Source organism: Mesoplodon mirus (assembly GCF_964341445.2).
Source record: "Mesoplodon mirus genome assembly, chromosome: 15".
NCBI classification, from domain to species: domain Eukaryota; kingdom Metazoa; phylum Chordata; class Mammalia; order Artiodactyla; family Ziphiidae; genus Mesoplodon; species Mesoplodon mirus.
The window spans coordinates 82,546,085-82,560,372 of NC_138991.1; the positions used below are offsets into that span (position 1 = coordinate 82,546,085).

The 14,288-nt window shown below is 48.3% G+C and overlaps 1 protein-coding gene across 2 annotated transcripts in view; it reads right to left on the bottom strand.

Moving 5' to 3' along the window:
- Positions 1-659: 659 nt before the first annotated feature.
- Positions 660-14,288, bottom strand: part of DAGLB (diacylglycerol lipase beta) — a 30,307-nt gene continuing 16,678 nt past the window's right edge. For both annotated transcript variants that reach the window (XM_082645511.1, XM_082645510.1), the window contains 7 exons: positions 12,584-12,661; positions 9,419-9,499; positions 9,205-9,332; positions 3,270-3,338; positions 3,113-3,185; positions 1,601-1,842; positions 660-1,501 (listed from right to left, as the gene is read on the bottom strand). In XM_082645511.1, coding sequence (XP_082501637.1) covers positions 1,303-1,501; positions 1,601-1,842; positions 3,113-3,185; positions 3,270-3,338; positions 9,205-9,332; positions 9,419-9,499; positions 12,584-12,661 — 870 coding nt within the window. In that variant the 3' untranslated portion in view covers positions 660-1,302. The remainder of the gene's footprint in view (positions 1,502-1,600; positions 1,843-3,112; positions 3,186-3,269; positions 3,339-9,204; positions 9,333-9,418; positions 9,500-12,583; positions 12,662-14,288) is intronic.

Sequence of the window (14,288 nt, forward strand, 5' to 3'; positions counted from 1 at the left end):
CAGTCAGAGACCTTTACAGGTTTTCAAAAGCTAAGGTGGTATGGCTGTGACAGCTACTAGGCCCTGAGGGGGCAGGTACCCCTAGAGGTCTGATTTCCTTGGAGCATCTTCTTGAAGGTTCTGGGAGCCAAGTGTTCTACTGCGCTGGTGTCCAGCGCCCCCTCTACCCTGAAGCAAGCGAGGAGACATATTTCTTCCAGCTGTCACTCTGGCCGGTCCCCCGCTGTCTGCTTCACGCCCGGGTCCGAGGTGCCTGGGGCATCTGGCTTGTAGACCGGATTTATCCTTGTCTTTCCTTCCCCACTTCACCCAGGAGTCCCCTTACCTCTGGCCATCTCATTTGTCCTGTCTCTTCTTCCCCCCGTCCTTGTGGGTTTATGCTTTCTAAAGGAATCCCATTACCGTCATTTTACAGGGTTTGGATCGGGGGTGGAGTGCAGTCAGACGCCTGGGCAATCTTCAGTCTTTAGCCAGAGCTCCAGGAAAACTTAAGACTCCATTTTGTTGTTTATAGTGGACAGAAAAAAGATGTTTAAAACAGGACTGTTGTAAAACTACCCAGTAAAACAGACCTTCCCAGAAACACCCACTGGAAGAGTTCATGGCTGTGCAGGCACTCATGATACGTAAGTGCTTTTTTTTTTTTTTTTTTTTAACTAACTCACTCTGAATCCACTGGCCAACCTCCGCGAGTATCCCACGAGAACTGGGCCAGCACCCTGAGGCTGGTGAAGCAAGCAGCGTGAACAGGGCACGGGGCACCCGGAGGGCAGGAGCAGCAGTCTCTGCTCGCTTCCCCGACCTGCTTTCGTCTGATTCCCAGTCAGAACTCAGGGCTGACCCTCCCTTAATGTCACCCATGACAGACCCCAGTCTGCACCCTCGCAACTGATACTGAGTTTGTGCAGGCAGTAAAGTCCAGTTTGCAGAATACACTGCACACCTGTGTGCCAACTCGTAAGGCAGAACCCTGTCACTGAAAAGGTGGCCTGAGGCGGGGGCGCCTACAGATCCATTAGGGCCTTAAACCTGGCTGTGGGACTCCCGGGAATCAGCAGGCCTACGGGAAAGGGCGTGACGCCCGCTCAGTCTCGGGGGGGGGGGGGTCACCTCAGTGCCCTCCTGGCTCCTGATTGTGTGAATATTGTGGTCAGAAGTATTTCTCAAATTACTCAGTCATTTAGGAGACCACTGAAATCCGATCGATGGACATCCAGGTATTGACATCATGGGAATCAGGTGTTAAGTCACTGTCGGAACAAGAGCGGTGTCCACGGCCCGAGCAGCTCCCAGGTGCCCTGGTTACACCACGTCCACACTGGAGCCTCCCTCAGTCGGACAGGAAACACAGGCGGCCCTGTCGGACACCACGCTGTCCAGGGCTCTCATCAGGATGTCGGGCATGTGGTCTGTTAGCATCTTTGGGCCGATGAGTATTTTGCTGAATTCTGATTCGTGTGACCATTTCACGCTATACCGAGCAGCAGGACAGCAGGAAAACCTGAAAGAGGAAAAGCCGAGCATCTCCTCAGGTCTCACCCCCGTGAGCCTCCCTTCTCCACTGGTGGGTGACTGACCACCTCAGGCCCGCCGCACTCACCTCCCCGAAGTGCCCGCTTCCTCCAGGTGGATGATCCTGCCGGGAGGGTAGAGAGGGGGGTACTTGGTGGGGGACTCAAGCGGGGAGTCGCTGGAGAAGCTGTAGTCCGGGGACCCGTGCGCCAGCAGGCTCCGCTCCCCAAGGAGAGGCTGCGTCAGGTCGCCCCCATCCAGCTCCGTCGGCAGGTCCTCGGGGTGCCCTCCAAACAGCTCGTACCAGCACCCACGCAGCAGAATCTTGTACTGAGGGCGAGACCGAGAAGACGGCATGCGTGTGACTCCGTGAGGCTTTCACAGTCCCCAGAGACCTGCGACCCGTGAGCTGGTGGCGGCAACCCCACAGCACAGAAGCCTGGCTGCTTTGTTTTTCAACATGGACCTTAGGAGTGTGGAGGTCAGGAGCCGAAACTCAGGTTTCTCTGGGGCAGTGACGCCATCACACTTGAAGCAATATTTAAAAACCAAATTCAGGCAGATTTTGAGGAAAAATTACCCTTAATTCTTTTTAGGCAATTCTGTAAACCAGTTTTACCCTTTACCCTTAAAGACATTAGATACGAATTTTTTTTTTTTAATCTGGGGGGAGTGTAGCTGATAAGGAGGAAGTTCATTTTTAAATTAAAAATTTTTTTCTAATTAGCAACAAAAACACAAAAGTCACAAAACAAAGATGTTAAGTGAAAAATCATCTCTAGTCCCGTTATCTAAGTAAAACCACATTTTGGTGTATTTTTTTGGTGAAAGCTATATATATACCTCGTCACCTACCCCTGCCTTGGATTATATTCTAAGAAGCATTTTTTTTTTTTTTTTTTTTTTTTCAGTACGCGGGCCTCTCACTGTTGTGGCCTCTCCCGTTGCGGAGCACAGGCTCCGGACGCACAGGTTCAGCGGCCATGGCTCACGGGCCCAGCCGCTCCGTGGCATGTGGGATCTTCGCAGACCGGGGCACGAACCCGTATCCCCTGCATCGGCAGGCGGACTCTCAACCACTGCGCCACCAGGGAAGCCCTCTAAGAAGCATTTTTAATCCTGCCGTTTAAAAAAAAAAAAACTCTTCAAAACATCATGGGTATTTTTCTCTACTGGTAAATGCATTTATATTTGTAACGACTGTAATGTTCCACAGCCCAGCAATACCAGCGCCTCCTAAACTCTGTATCTGGCGGCCTTGTTTTCTAAGCTTTGGGACCAAAACCATCAGAACGCTGTTAGTCACGACAGGACTAAGTATGACAAAAAACAAATCACTTAACCAAACAGGGATGGTTCTAGTATAGTATGTTCTAGTTGCAGCTTCCCTGCGCATGGTTTAGCCATTTGCTTCTCAGGCGGCCTCTGCAGAGCAGCAGCCGACAGTCTGTGCCGGGGGTCGAAGAGCTTCTAGCAGCGTCAGTGCCCTGCGCTATGAGGCTCTGAATTTAGAAATGTCCTCTCGAGGCCACAAACAGCCTGGTGGGGAGGCCCTAACCCCTGCAGGTCCTCTTCCGGGCCCCCCTCCTCACCGAGTTACCTTGGGCTTGTTGCAGTGAGCAATCACTCGCAAGATTCTCCTCTTCAGATCTTCCAAGTTGGTCACACTTAACCTGTTGAGCAAAAGACCAGACTGAGGCTCAGAACTCTGCCTTTCCCGCCAGCCCAAGCCCAGGCAGGGCATCCAGCAGACTCACCTGGGAATCACATCCTTGCCCAGAACAAGTGACACGATGAAGGTCTTAGAGTATTCATAAAGGGATTTGCTGAAATTAAAAAAAAAAAAAAAAAAGTGATTATATTGCCCACAGAAGGCTTCCAAGAGAAAGCAAGTAACTACCAAGTTAGGAAGAGGTCAGTGTCCACAGAACTCCACTCTATTCTCCACCCTCTAAAGGGGAAGAGAAGTAAGAGATTCCAGGTAGAGCAACTCACTGGCCAGATTCTCTTGAAAAAGTAAAAGGCATGGGGATTTGCGTTACTAGATGTCAGCACTGGGTAGGCAACTAAGGTACTTAACCCAGTGTGGCATCAGCAGAGTCAGACGAAGCCAGGGGAAGAGTGAGCATGGACGCCTCCGACAGGGCAGGAGTGGTACTGCAGGTCAACAGTAGGGGAAGGATGGGCTCTTAAACAGTGCTGAGATAAAGCACTCAAGGTGTGAGCGGGAAGATGAAACTGAATCTCTGCCTCATGCTGTACACAAAAAAACCCCGAATTAAACATAGATTAAAGACCTAGGTAAAGGAGAAAGGTCAGACTAAAAGGCTTTTAAAAGATACGATAGAAGACTAGCTCCATGTCCTTGGGACAGAGAAAGATTTCTTAAAACGAAGACCTGGGACTTCCCTGGTAGTGCAGTGGTTAAGAATCCACCTGCCGGGCTTCCCTGGTGGCGCAGTGGTAGAGAGTCCGCCTGCCGATGCAGGGGACACGGGTTCGTGCCCCGGTCTGGGAAGATCCCACATGCTGTGGAGCGGCTGGGCCTGTGAGCCATGGCCGCTGAGCCTGTGCGTCCGGAGCCTGTGCTCCGCAACCGGAGAGGGAGAGGCCACAACAGTGAGAGGCCCGCGTACCGCGAAAAAAAAAAAAGAATCCACCTGCCGACGCAGGGGACACGGGTTCGATCCTGATCTGGGAAGATCCCACGTGCCGCAGAACAACTAAGCCTGTGTGCCACAACTACTGAGCCTGCGCTCTAGAGCCTGTGAGCTACAACTACTGAGCCCATGTGCCACAACTACTGAGCCTGTGCTCTAGGGCTCGCGAGCCCACATGCCACAACTACTGAAGCCCGTGCTCCACAACAAGAGAAGCCACTGCAGTGAGAAGCCCACGCACCGCAATGAAGAGTAGCCCCCGCTCGCTGCAACTAGAGATAGCCTGCACGCAGCAACGAAGACCCAACACAGCCAAAAATAATGACAAATTAGTCAATGTTAAAATTAAGAACTGATAAAGACGACTCAAAGAAAGTAAAAAGACACATCAAGGAGCGAGTATATTTACAACACATACTTAGAACCAACAAAGAACTGATGTACTGAATATATATACAAACCAGTGAGAAAAAAAGACAATACAATAGAAAAATGGGCAAAAGGAACTTCGTGAGAGTGGAAATTCAATAAAAATATGAAGAGACTCAACTTCATCATGGAAATGCAAATTAAACAATGAAACATCACTGCACGCCCATCCGATTGGCAAAAATGTTCAAATTGGACACTATTAAGTGTTAGAATGTGGAGAGGTGTGCACGCTGCCGGTAAGGTGTGAATGGATGCAGCCACAACACGCGAAGCGCGAGCATGTGCACACTCCATGACCCAGCACGTCTGTGACAGCCCGATGTCCGTCACCAGCAGAACAGATAATTTGTGATACACGATGAAACATAATGAGAATTTACACAATAACATTTCAGACATCAAACAATGTGGGAAAAAAATAACAAAAAAAGTATAATTCCCTTTCTCTAAATTTCAAAATCATGCAAATCCAAACTATGTAGAGACATGTATACAGGTGGTAAAACTAGTTTTTAAAGCAAGGGAAGGGACTTCCCTGGCGGTCCAGTGGTTAGGACTCTGTGCTTCCACTGCAGGGGGCATGGGCTTGATCCCTGGTTGGGGAACTAAGATCCTGCAAGGCCGCATAGTGCGGCCAAAAATTTAAAAACAGGTTATTTTTTAATTTAAAAAAAAGCAAGGGAAGAATTTTCACAAAGATCAGGACAGTGATTCCCTGTGAACAGGAAAGGAGAGGACACACAGGGACTCTCTAAGGCACCGGCAACGTTCATTTCTCCACTTGGGTGGGTGCAGAGGTATGTGACTATTTTTAAATCAGCTTTATTGAGGTGTAATTTACAACAGTAAAATCACACCCATTGTAAGTGTACAATTTGATGACTCTTGACAAATGTATATAATTGTTTAGCAACCACCTCAATCAAGACGTAGAGCATTTCCATCACCCCCCAGGGCTCCCTGTGTCCTTCTGCAATATCCCATCCCCAACCCCAGGCAACCACTGATCTGCTTTCTGTTGTTATAGTTTTGTCTTTTCTAAAATGTCACATAGGGACTTTCCTGGTGGTGCAGTGGTTAAGAATCCGCCTGCCAGTGCAGAGACATGGGTTCGAGCCCTGGTCCGGGAAGATCCCACATGCCACAGAGCAACTAAGCCCATGAACCACAACTACTGAGCCCGCGTGCCACAACAACTGAAGCCCGTGCACCTAGAGGCCATGCTCCACAACAAGAGAAGCCACCACAATGAGAAGCCCGCACACTGCAACTAGAGAAAGCCCACAAACAGCAACGAAGACCCAACACAGCCAAAAATAAATAAAATAAATTTATTTAAAAAAAATTTTTTTTAATGTCATATAAGTGAAATCACACAGTAAGGTCTCTTGTGTCAGGTTTCTTTCACACAGCAAAATGCATCCAAGTTGTATGGATGTTTGCTTATTACCCTCAAAAACATGTTTTATCTTTGTTTCACTGAATAAAAACAATCAGTTATTTTTAAAAGTCACTTTCGTGTCTTACATGAATAAATATGTGTTTTAATATTAAAAGAGCTTTTAAAAATTTTAAAGGTACACAAATATTTATGTATAAAGATATTGATAGATTTATAATAATGAAAAAATGAAAAGAATGTAAATATCAGTATGGGAATAAATAAAAGTGGTATAACCAGATGACAGAAAACTAAGTTAACTTAAAAACATGTTCTCAAAGAATAGTTAAGGATATAATGTATATAGAGTATTAGAAAAACACATATCCACACACAAAGAGCTGGAAGAAAGCAAACCTAAATAGTTACAATGATGATTTCTGGGTAGATCCTGACCTCTCCACTTATTTATATTTTTCAAAAATTCTACGATGGATACAAATTTAATTTTTACCCCTTTCATTTTTTATTTCTTTTTTTTTAATGGTCGTACAGATTTCTTCTATCATCAGGCCAAAGATTATACAGGATTAAGTATGTTGAATCAGAAAAGAAAAATAATTTTCAAACTCAAAAAATGAATTAGTAACCAAATGCAGTAAAGTTGCAGGACACAAAATTAATATACAGAAACTTGCGTTTCTATATACTAATAATAAACTATCAGAAAGAGAAATTAAGAAAACAATCCCATTTATAATTACATCAAAAAGAATAGGACTTCCCTGGTGGTCCAGTGGTTAAGAATCCGCTTTCCAATGCAGGGGACGCAAGTTGATCCCTGGTCAGGGAACTAAGATCCCACATGCCGCGCGGCAACTAAGCCCGCGCCGCAACTACTGAGCCCGTGCGCTCTAGAGCCCATGCACCACAACTAGAGAGAAGCCCATGCACCACAACGAAGATGCAGTGTGCCACAACTCAGACCCAATGCAAACAAATAAATATTGAAGAAAAAAAAAAGAATAAAGTACCTAGGAATAAATTTAACCAAGGAGGTGAAAGACCTGCACAGTGAAAACTAGAAGCCACTGATGAAAGAAACTGAAGAAGACACAAATAAATGGAAAGGTATTCTGTGCTTATGAATTAAAAGAATCATTACTAAAATGTCCATATTACCCAAATAAATCTACAGATTCAGTGTAATCCTAATCAAAATTCCAATGGCATTTTTCACAGAAATAGAACAAACGACACTAAACTTCATATGGAAGCACAAGAGACCCCAAATAGCCCTAAGCAATCTTGAGAAAGAAAACAAAGATGGAGATATAGTGATCCTTGATTTCATAATATAATACAAAGCTAGAGTAATCAGAACAGTATGATGATTAGTATAAATACAGACACACAGATCAATGGAACAGAACAGGGAGCCCAGAAATAAGCCCATGCACTTACGGTGAATTAATTAAGAAGGGAGCTGAGAATACACAGTGGGGAGAAGACAGTCTCTTCGATAAATGATGTTGGGAAAAATGGACCACTATTTCACCATACACAAAAGTTAATTCAAAATGGGTTAAAGACTTGAATATAAGACCTGAAATCAGAATACCCCTAGAAGAAGACATAGGCAGTAAGCTCCTTGACATTGGTCTTGGTGATGATTTTTTGGATTTGACACCAAAAACAAAGGCAACAAAAGCCTAATCAAATGGGACTACATCCAACTAAAAAGCTTTTGCATAGCAAAGGGAACCATTGACAAAATGAAAAGGCGACTTACTGAATGGAAGAAAGTAGTTGCAAATCATATACCTGATAAGAGGTTAAAACCAAAATACATAAAGAATTCATGCAACTCGATAGCAATAAGACAATCTGACGGGGACTTCCCTGGCAGTCCAGTGGTTGAAACGCCGAGCTTCCACTGCAGGGGGCGTGACCCCTGCAGGGTTCAACCCCTGGTCCAGGAACTAGGACCCCACATGCCGCGTGTCCAAAAGAAAAGGGCAGACGATCTAAATAGACATTTTTCCAAAGAAGACATACAGATGGCCAACAGGTACGTGAAAAGATGCTCAACATCACTAATCATCAGGGAAATGCAAATCAAATGAAAATGCAAAGCTCAAGATGGCACCTCGCACCTGTCAGAATGGCTATTATCCAAAAAAGATAAACATGAAATAACCAGCGCTGGCCAGATGTGGAGGAAAGGGAATGCTTGTGCATTGTTGGTGGGGATGTAAACTGGTGCAGCCACTACAAAACAACAGTATGGAGGTTCCTCAAAAAATTAAAAATAGAACTACCATATGATGATCCAGCAATTCCACTTCTAGGTATTTATCCAAAGAAAATGAAGACGCTGACTTGAAAGATACCTGCACCCCCATGTTCACTGCACCATTATTTACAATAGCCAGGACATGGAAAAAACCTAAGTGTCCACTAACGGATGAATGGACAAAGACGTGTGTGTGTGTGTGTGTGTGTGTGTGTGTGTGTGTGTGTGTGTGAGATAGAATATTATTCAGCCATAAAAGGTAACGAAATCTTGCCATTTGTGGGTGGACAACAACCTGGATGGACCTTACGAGCATTATGCTAAGTGAAATGAGAGAGAGAATGGCAAATACCACAGGATCTCACTTACATGTGAAAACTGAAAAAACAAACCAAGCTCACAAATACAGAGAACAGACTGGGGGCTGCCAGAGGCTGGGGTGGGAGGGGAGGCAGAGAAATGGGTGAAAGGAGTCCAAAGGTACAAGCTTCCAGTTATAAAATAAATAAGTTACTGGGATGTAACGTACAGCATGGCGACTGCAGTTAATAATGCTGTGCTGCGTACGTGAAAGCTGCTAAGAAAGTAAATCTTAAAAGTTCTCCTCACAAGGAAAAATGGTTCTGTAACTATCTGTTAACTAGACTTATTATGATCATTTCACAGCATATACAAGTATCGAATCGTTATGTTGTACATCTGAAACTAATATAATTATACCTCAGTTTAAAAAAATCAAAGCAAATCAAAGCTATGGTTAGAGAGACCTGTGCAAAGCTATCCAGTCTTTTTTCAACCAAACAGGGCTTTGAAACAAACTTCTCTTGGGGATGAGAAATTGTTAACTAACCTGCAGATAAGAGACCAGTTTTGACCAAATGACTTGTGAGTAGCACCTTACAGGAAAGAAAACAAACAAGTACCTCAGCAGCCCCCTGGGCGGGGAAAAGGCGTAACACCTGACTCGTGGGTATGGGTTTCTGAGCATGATGGTCAACAGGGCCGCGGCGCCTGCCCCCAGGCTGTGCCCCACGATGACCAGCCGGTATTCCTAGGGGACAAATGCGGAATGAGTAAAGGTTAAGAAAACAAATAGCTAATGGCAGAGAAAACGAAAGAGAAGAATTAAAATCTCACAGGTGCAATGCTGAACGCCTGGCTCAAAATCCCGTCATTGATGAGTCGTTGGTAAACGTATCTGGCAGCTTGAGAAATCCCCTGAAAGTGCAGACACAGAGGTGGCTGGTGACTGTCAGACAGGGCAGGCCTACACGGTGTCTCCTATCGGTGACTCTGTCCCCCCAGACAGGAAAGGCAACCTGGGATCAGTGGGCACATCTACCGCTCACTGCTGTATTCCCGGCACCTGGCACAGAGCTTGGCATGAGGCAGGGGCTCAAAAAATATTTCCATGAGCGAATAGGTGACGTCAGGAACATCTTTCCGCGTCAATGGATATTTCTAAGGCTTCTTCTGTAGCTACAGGGTATTTTGCTGCATGGACGTCCCACAATTTACTTTAGCCAAGTCCCCATGGTCCATCACATTTAGATTATAAATGGCTGATCTTTTACAAATATGTTAAAATGTAAAGTTCTGAATCAGTGACAGTGACTAAGTAGCCACTGTTCCTGCAAAAGCAGAACTAAAACCATCGGAAGTGAGTTCTAGAGAGGTCAGGCTTTGGTTTAATTTCAAAAAATAGAATGTAAAACTTCCTAACAAATACAGCTATCTCACGAAACAGACTTCTTGAAAATTGAGTAGTTCCCATGGAGGAGAGACAACCCTGTCAACCAAAAACATTTTCGGAGTGCTTCCTGCATGACAACACAGGACGGGCCTGGCCACCGGCCCCTGCAGCCCAACCTCCAACAGGATGAAGTGGGAGAAATCCCACATAAGACGGGAGACTGTTTTGCTCCTCTTTAAAGCTGCTGCAAGTTCCTGATTCAATAGCTCTATAGCCCTGTGAGCAGAATGCGGAACCTGGCCTCGTATGTGAGAAACCAGGAGGTCTGAAGGGTTAACATGCTGTGCACAGTCTGACGGCACTTCTGGACAAACCGCCAGATCTCCCTTTCCTCCCCCTCCTACCACACGATGCTGCCGACTTCCGCCAACATTTATTAGGCACCTACCGCGTGTCTGGTTCTGGGCAGCCAGAGCCACTCGGCATCTGGACCACAACTCGGCCGGTTGTGAGTCTCCCTGGCACAAGTGTTACAGGTGAAACGCCAAGACCGTTTTCAGCTGCACAGCTTTGAACTCCAACAACCGTGGACAGCATCAGAGCCAAAACTCGGTACCAAGGCCAAGAGCAGAGAACAGTCCATGCCCTTAGGCCCTGAGCAGCTGTCTTCCCGGCGGGAGGGCAAGAGCTGTCACTGAACGAAACGGTGCTGGAGGAGGCCTCCGCTGAGAGCCGTCCAGGCCTGCAGGGTCGCAGCTTGTGGAGGCACAAAGCCTTGGACTGCGGCCCAAATTCTTCTAAGACCAGAGCCACAGCCGAGCCCACAGGGCTCTGAGGGTATTCTGTGCTTGGCTAGTTGATGCGTCTCTATAATAAGTTTTAAATTTCTTATTTGTTTTTCTTCATGCACACCCAGTTAAACTGGACTTGTCAGTGAATTGAGGTATGAAAAGACAGTTAAGAGATAAAGGAAAAAAGTTCACATTCCCAGGACTGTCAAGCTCCTAACTGGTGGCAGAACAAAAACCAAAAGCCTCCACTCTGGCTCTTCCCTGAAGTGTCCAGGCACAGAAAAAAACCAAAAACCCAAGAATCAACAATAACAAAAAAACCTGGAAGGAAAAAAAGTTGTCCAGACAAGACACTGGGGTTCAATTACCAGCACCGCACTCTGGCAATAACACGTGCTTTTATAAAAATTAAGCATTCTATTTAAAGAACTATTACTACAGAAGTAATACATGTTTTGGTTAAAAACCACACGAAGTATATAAAAATAGTAGAAGGCCACTGCCCTCCACCCCCGACACCCTTCTCCCCAGAAGCAGCCGCTGTAACCTTTAGGGAAGGAATCATCCCAGACTTTCCCTCAAATGTTAAAACGCTCAGCTCTACGACCTCGTTAGGCATCAGGATAACGCAAATCAAAACCACAGTGAGATACGCACTTCACAGCCATTAGAATGGCTATGTTCAAAAAGAAAGAAAAGTGATGAGGATGCGGAGAAATGGAAACCCGTGTTCTTTGCTGGTGGGAATGTAAAATGGTGCAGCTGTGTTGGAAAACAGCTTGCTGGTCCCTCAAAAAGTTAAACAGAGAAATAACAGAAGACCCAGAAATCCCATGTCTGGGTATATTCCCCACAGAACTGAAAGCAGGGACTCCAACAGTTATCTGCACACCCATGCTCATGGCAATTTTACAAAAGTCAAAGGAAATTCTGACACATGCTACAACATGGATGATGCTTGAGGACATGTGCTCAGTGTAATAAGCCAGTAATGAAAGGACAAATACTGTATAATTCCACTTATATGAGGAACGTAAAATAAGCAAATTCACAGACAGTAAAATGGTGGTTCCCAGAGGCTGGTGGAGGGAAATAACTCTGCTCTGAGCAGGCCGTGCTCCTCCCATCATCCCTTTGGGAGGAGCTTATGCAGCCCGTGCCCCCTCCCAGCACAGTAACAGTGAAACAGGAACACGGTGTTGTGACATATGCAGAGAATGCAGTGACATGCAGGAAAGTGCTGAGCGTCTGCGTCTCAGGGAGGGTCTGCCCGCACTGTGTTGCACTAAAGCTTTTTTTTCACCATGAGAAAGTACTACTTTAATTGCACAGGAAGAAAAGCATTCAAATGCCGACTCTGACACTTGTTCCGGTAACTGTGTAGCTACTGGCAAGTGATGCAATCTCTATGAACCTGCTTCTTTCTCTTAAAAACAAAAGTAGGGCTTCCCTGGTGGCGCAGTGGTTGAGAGTCCGCCTGCCGATGCAGGGGACGCGGGTTCGTGCCCCAGTCCGGGAAGATCCCACATGCCGCGGAGTGGCTGGGTCCGTGAGCCATGGCCGCTGAGCCTGTGCGTCCGGAGCCTGTGCTCCGCAACGGGAGAGGCCACAGCAGTGAGAGGCCCGCGTACCGCAAAAAAACAAAAACAAACAAACAAAAAAACCCAAAAGTAACCTCAGGGCTGTGGTGAGAAGTCCTGCTGGACAGCACCTGGCGCACAGCAGCATTAACGCGGGAGACCCCGAGCTGAAAATACTCCAGCGCCTTCGAGGTTCCCCTTAACAGAACATTCCAGACCACACGGCCTCGGCTCCTACCTTGTGTGCCCAGCAGTCCTGCACCTCACACTCGAGGTCGAGCTGCTCGCTCTCTGCTGACAGGTCCGTCAGGATGTCCTGGAAACAGTGCGTGGGAAGAGGCCGTCAGCTGGGCTGGGCTAGCTGAGGGTGGCTGTGTGGGACAGTCCCCCAGGTCAGGCTGTTGAGAATTGGACCCCAGGTGCCTGAACTCGGGAGAGATGCCAGGTGGCCAGGAAGCTCCTGAGGGACCCACGGCGCAATCAGACATGAAGACTGGGGAGGGGACACGTCTAAGACGCACCCTCTGCCCCCACTCCCTGCACACAGCATCTAAGCACCCACGAAGCACAGAGCCCTGGGCCAGAGTGTTGAGCAAAGCATGGTTCCCGTCCTCCAGGGGCCCAGTCAACGGATGGTTGAAACCTAAGGGAGGGTAAGAGACACGTCACACAAAGCAGAGGAGGGGTGAGCGCTGCAGGGCACGGGGGGCTTCCTGGAGGAGGTGGCCTGAGCCAGAGCCTGATGGAAAAGCTGGTTTTCAGGAAGCAGAGAACAGAGGCCGGCATCCTCACCCAGGGGAGCAGCAGGACCCAGGGCAGAGGCATCTGAGCACGGGAAGCGGGCGGTGGGCTGGGCTCATGGGCACTCGACTCTAGAGGCATCGAGGGGCCGCGGGCAGAGCCTGGGAGGCTGGTGTGTCCCCGGGACCCGGGGAGGCCCACCTGCGGGGGGAGGGGCCCCAAAGGTGGCTCTGGCGCTGCCAGGGCTGGGACCTGTGCCCCACAGTGCCGACAGAGCCTCAACAAGAACCAGGAACCGTGTATAAAACACAGCGGGAACTGTTGGAGGTTTGCGAGCAGTGGCAGGTCTGACCATGTTCTAGAAAGAGTCCTCTGGACAGTACAAAGGACAGACTGGGAGGACGCGAGACGAAAGGCAGGGACCGAGGTAGAGGACCTGTCGCTGGCCCAGGAAAGAGAGGCCTGGGACCAGAACCAGGGCTGCAGTGCTGGGACTGGAGGAGACGGGCCAGAGAGGGGCCGGGCAGGACCACACGCGACAGACTGGGCAGGAAGTGAGGAGAGAGCCAGAGACGACTTCAGCTCTGCAGCTTCTTGGTGGGCAAGGGGGCGCCGCATGGTTACTGGGGCGGGCGGTGCCCTGACGGGAGAGCAGACCCAGAAGCAGGGGCCCGGGCAGACCCAGATGGCTCCTGGCGAGGCAGGGGCAAGGCGGCCCGCGCAAGGTGGGGGGTGGGGCGCGGGAAGCAGAAGAGGGTGGAGTCTCATTTCCTGGGTCAGGAGAAAAGAGAGAACTAGGAAATGAGACTGAGGAACAGCCAAGAAGAGACCAAAAAGCACAACACAGGACAGAAGAAAGTCTCCAGGTGTCTTCGTGGGGCAGAGACCGAGCAGGATGGGAGGGGACCGCTGGGTGGGGCTGGACAGTGCCGGCTCCCACGGCACCGGGGGAGCAGCGGCCAGGGGAGCCGGAGGCAGGCGCGTCGGGCCGGCTGAGACCCCCAACGGGAACTGGGGAAGTGGGGTGGGCGGTACCTAAGAGTGGGCTGACTTTGGACTGCATGACTTAACCTACTGTTCTTTCTGGCTTTGGGTGCAGAAAATTCAAGGGGACGGTCACCCGGGTTGGGGGCCCAGGGAATCCAGCGGGCACCCGCCCGGGAGTAGGGGAGGCCAGCCCTGCCAGCGTCTAAGTTTCCAAT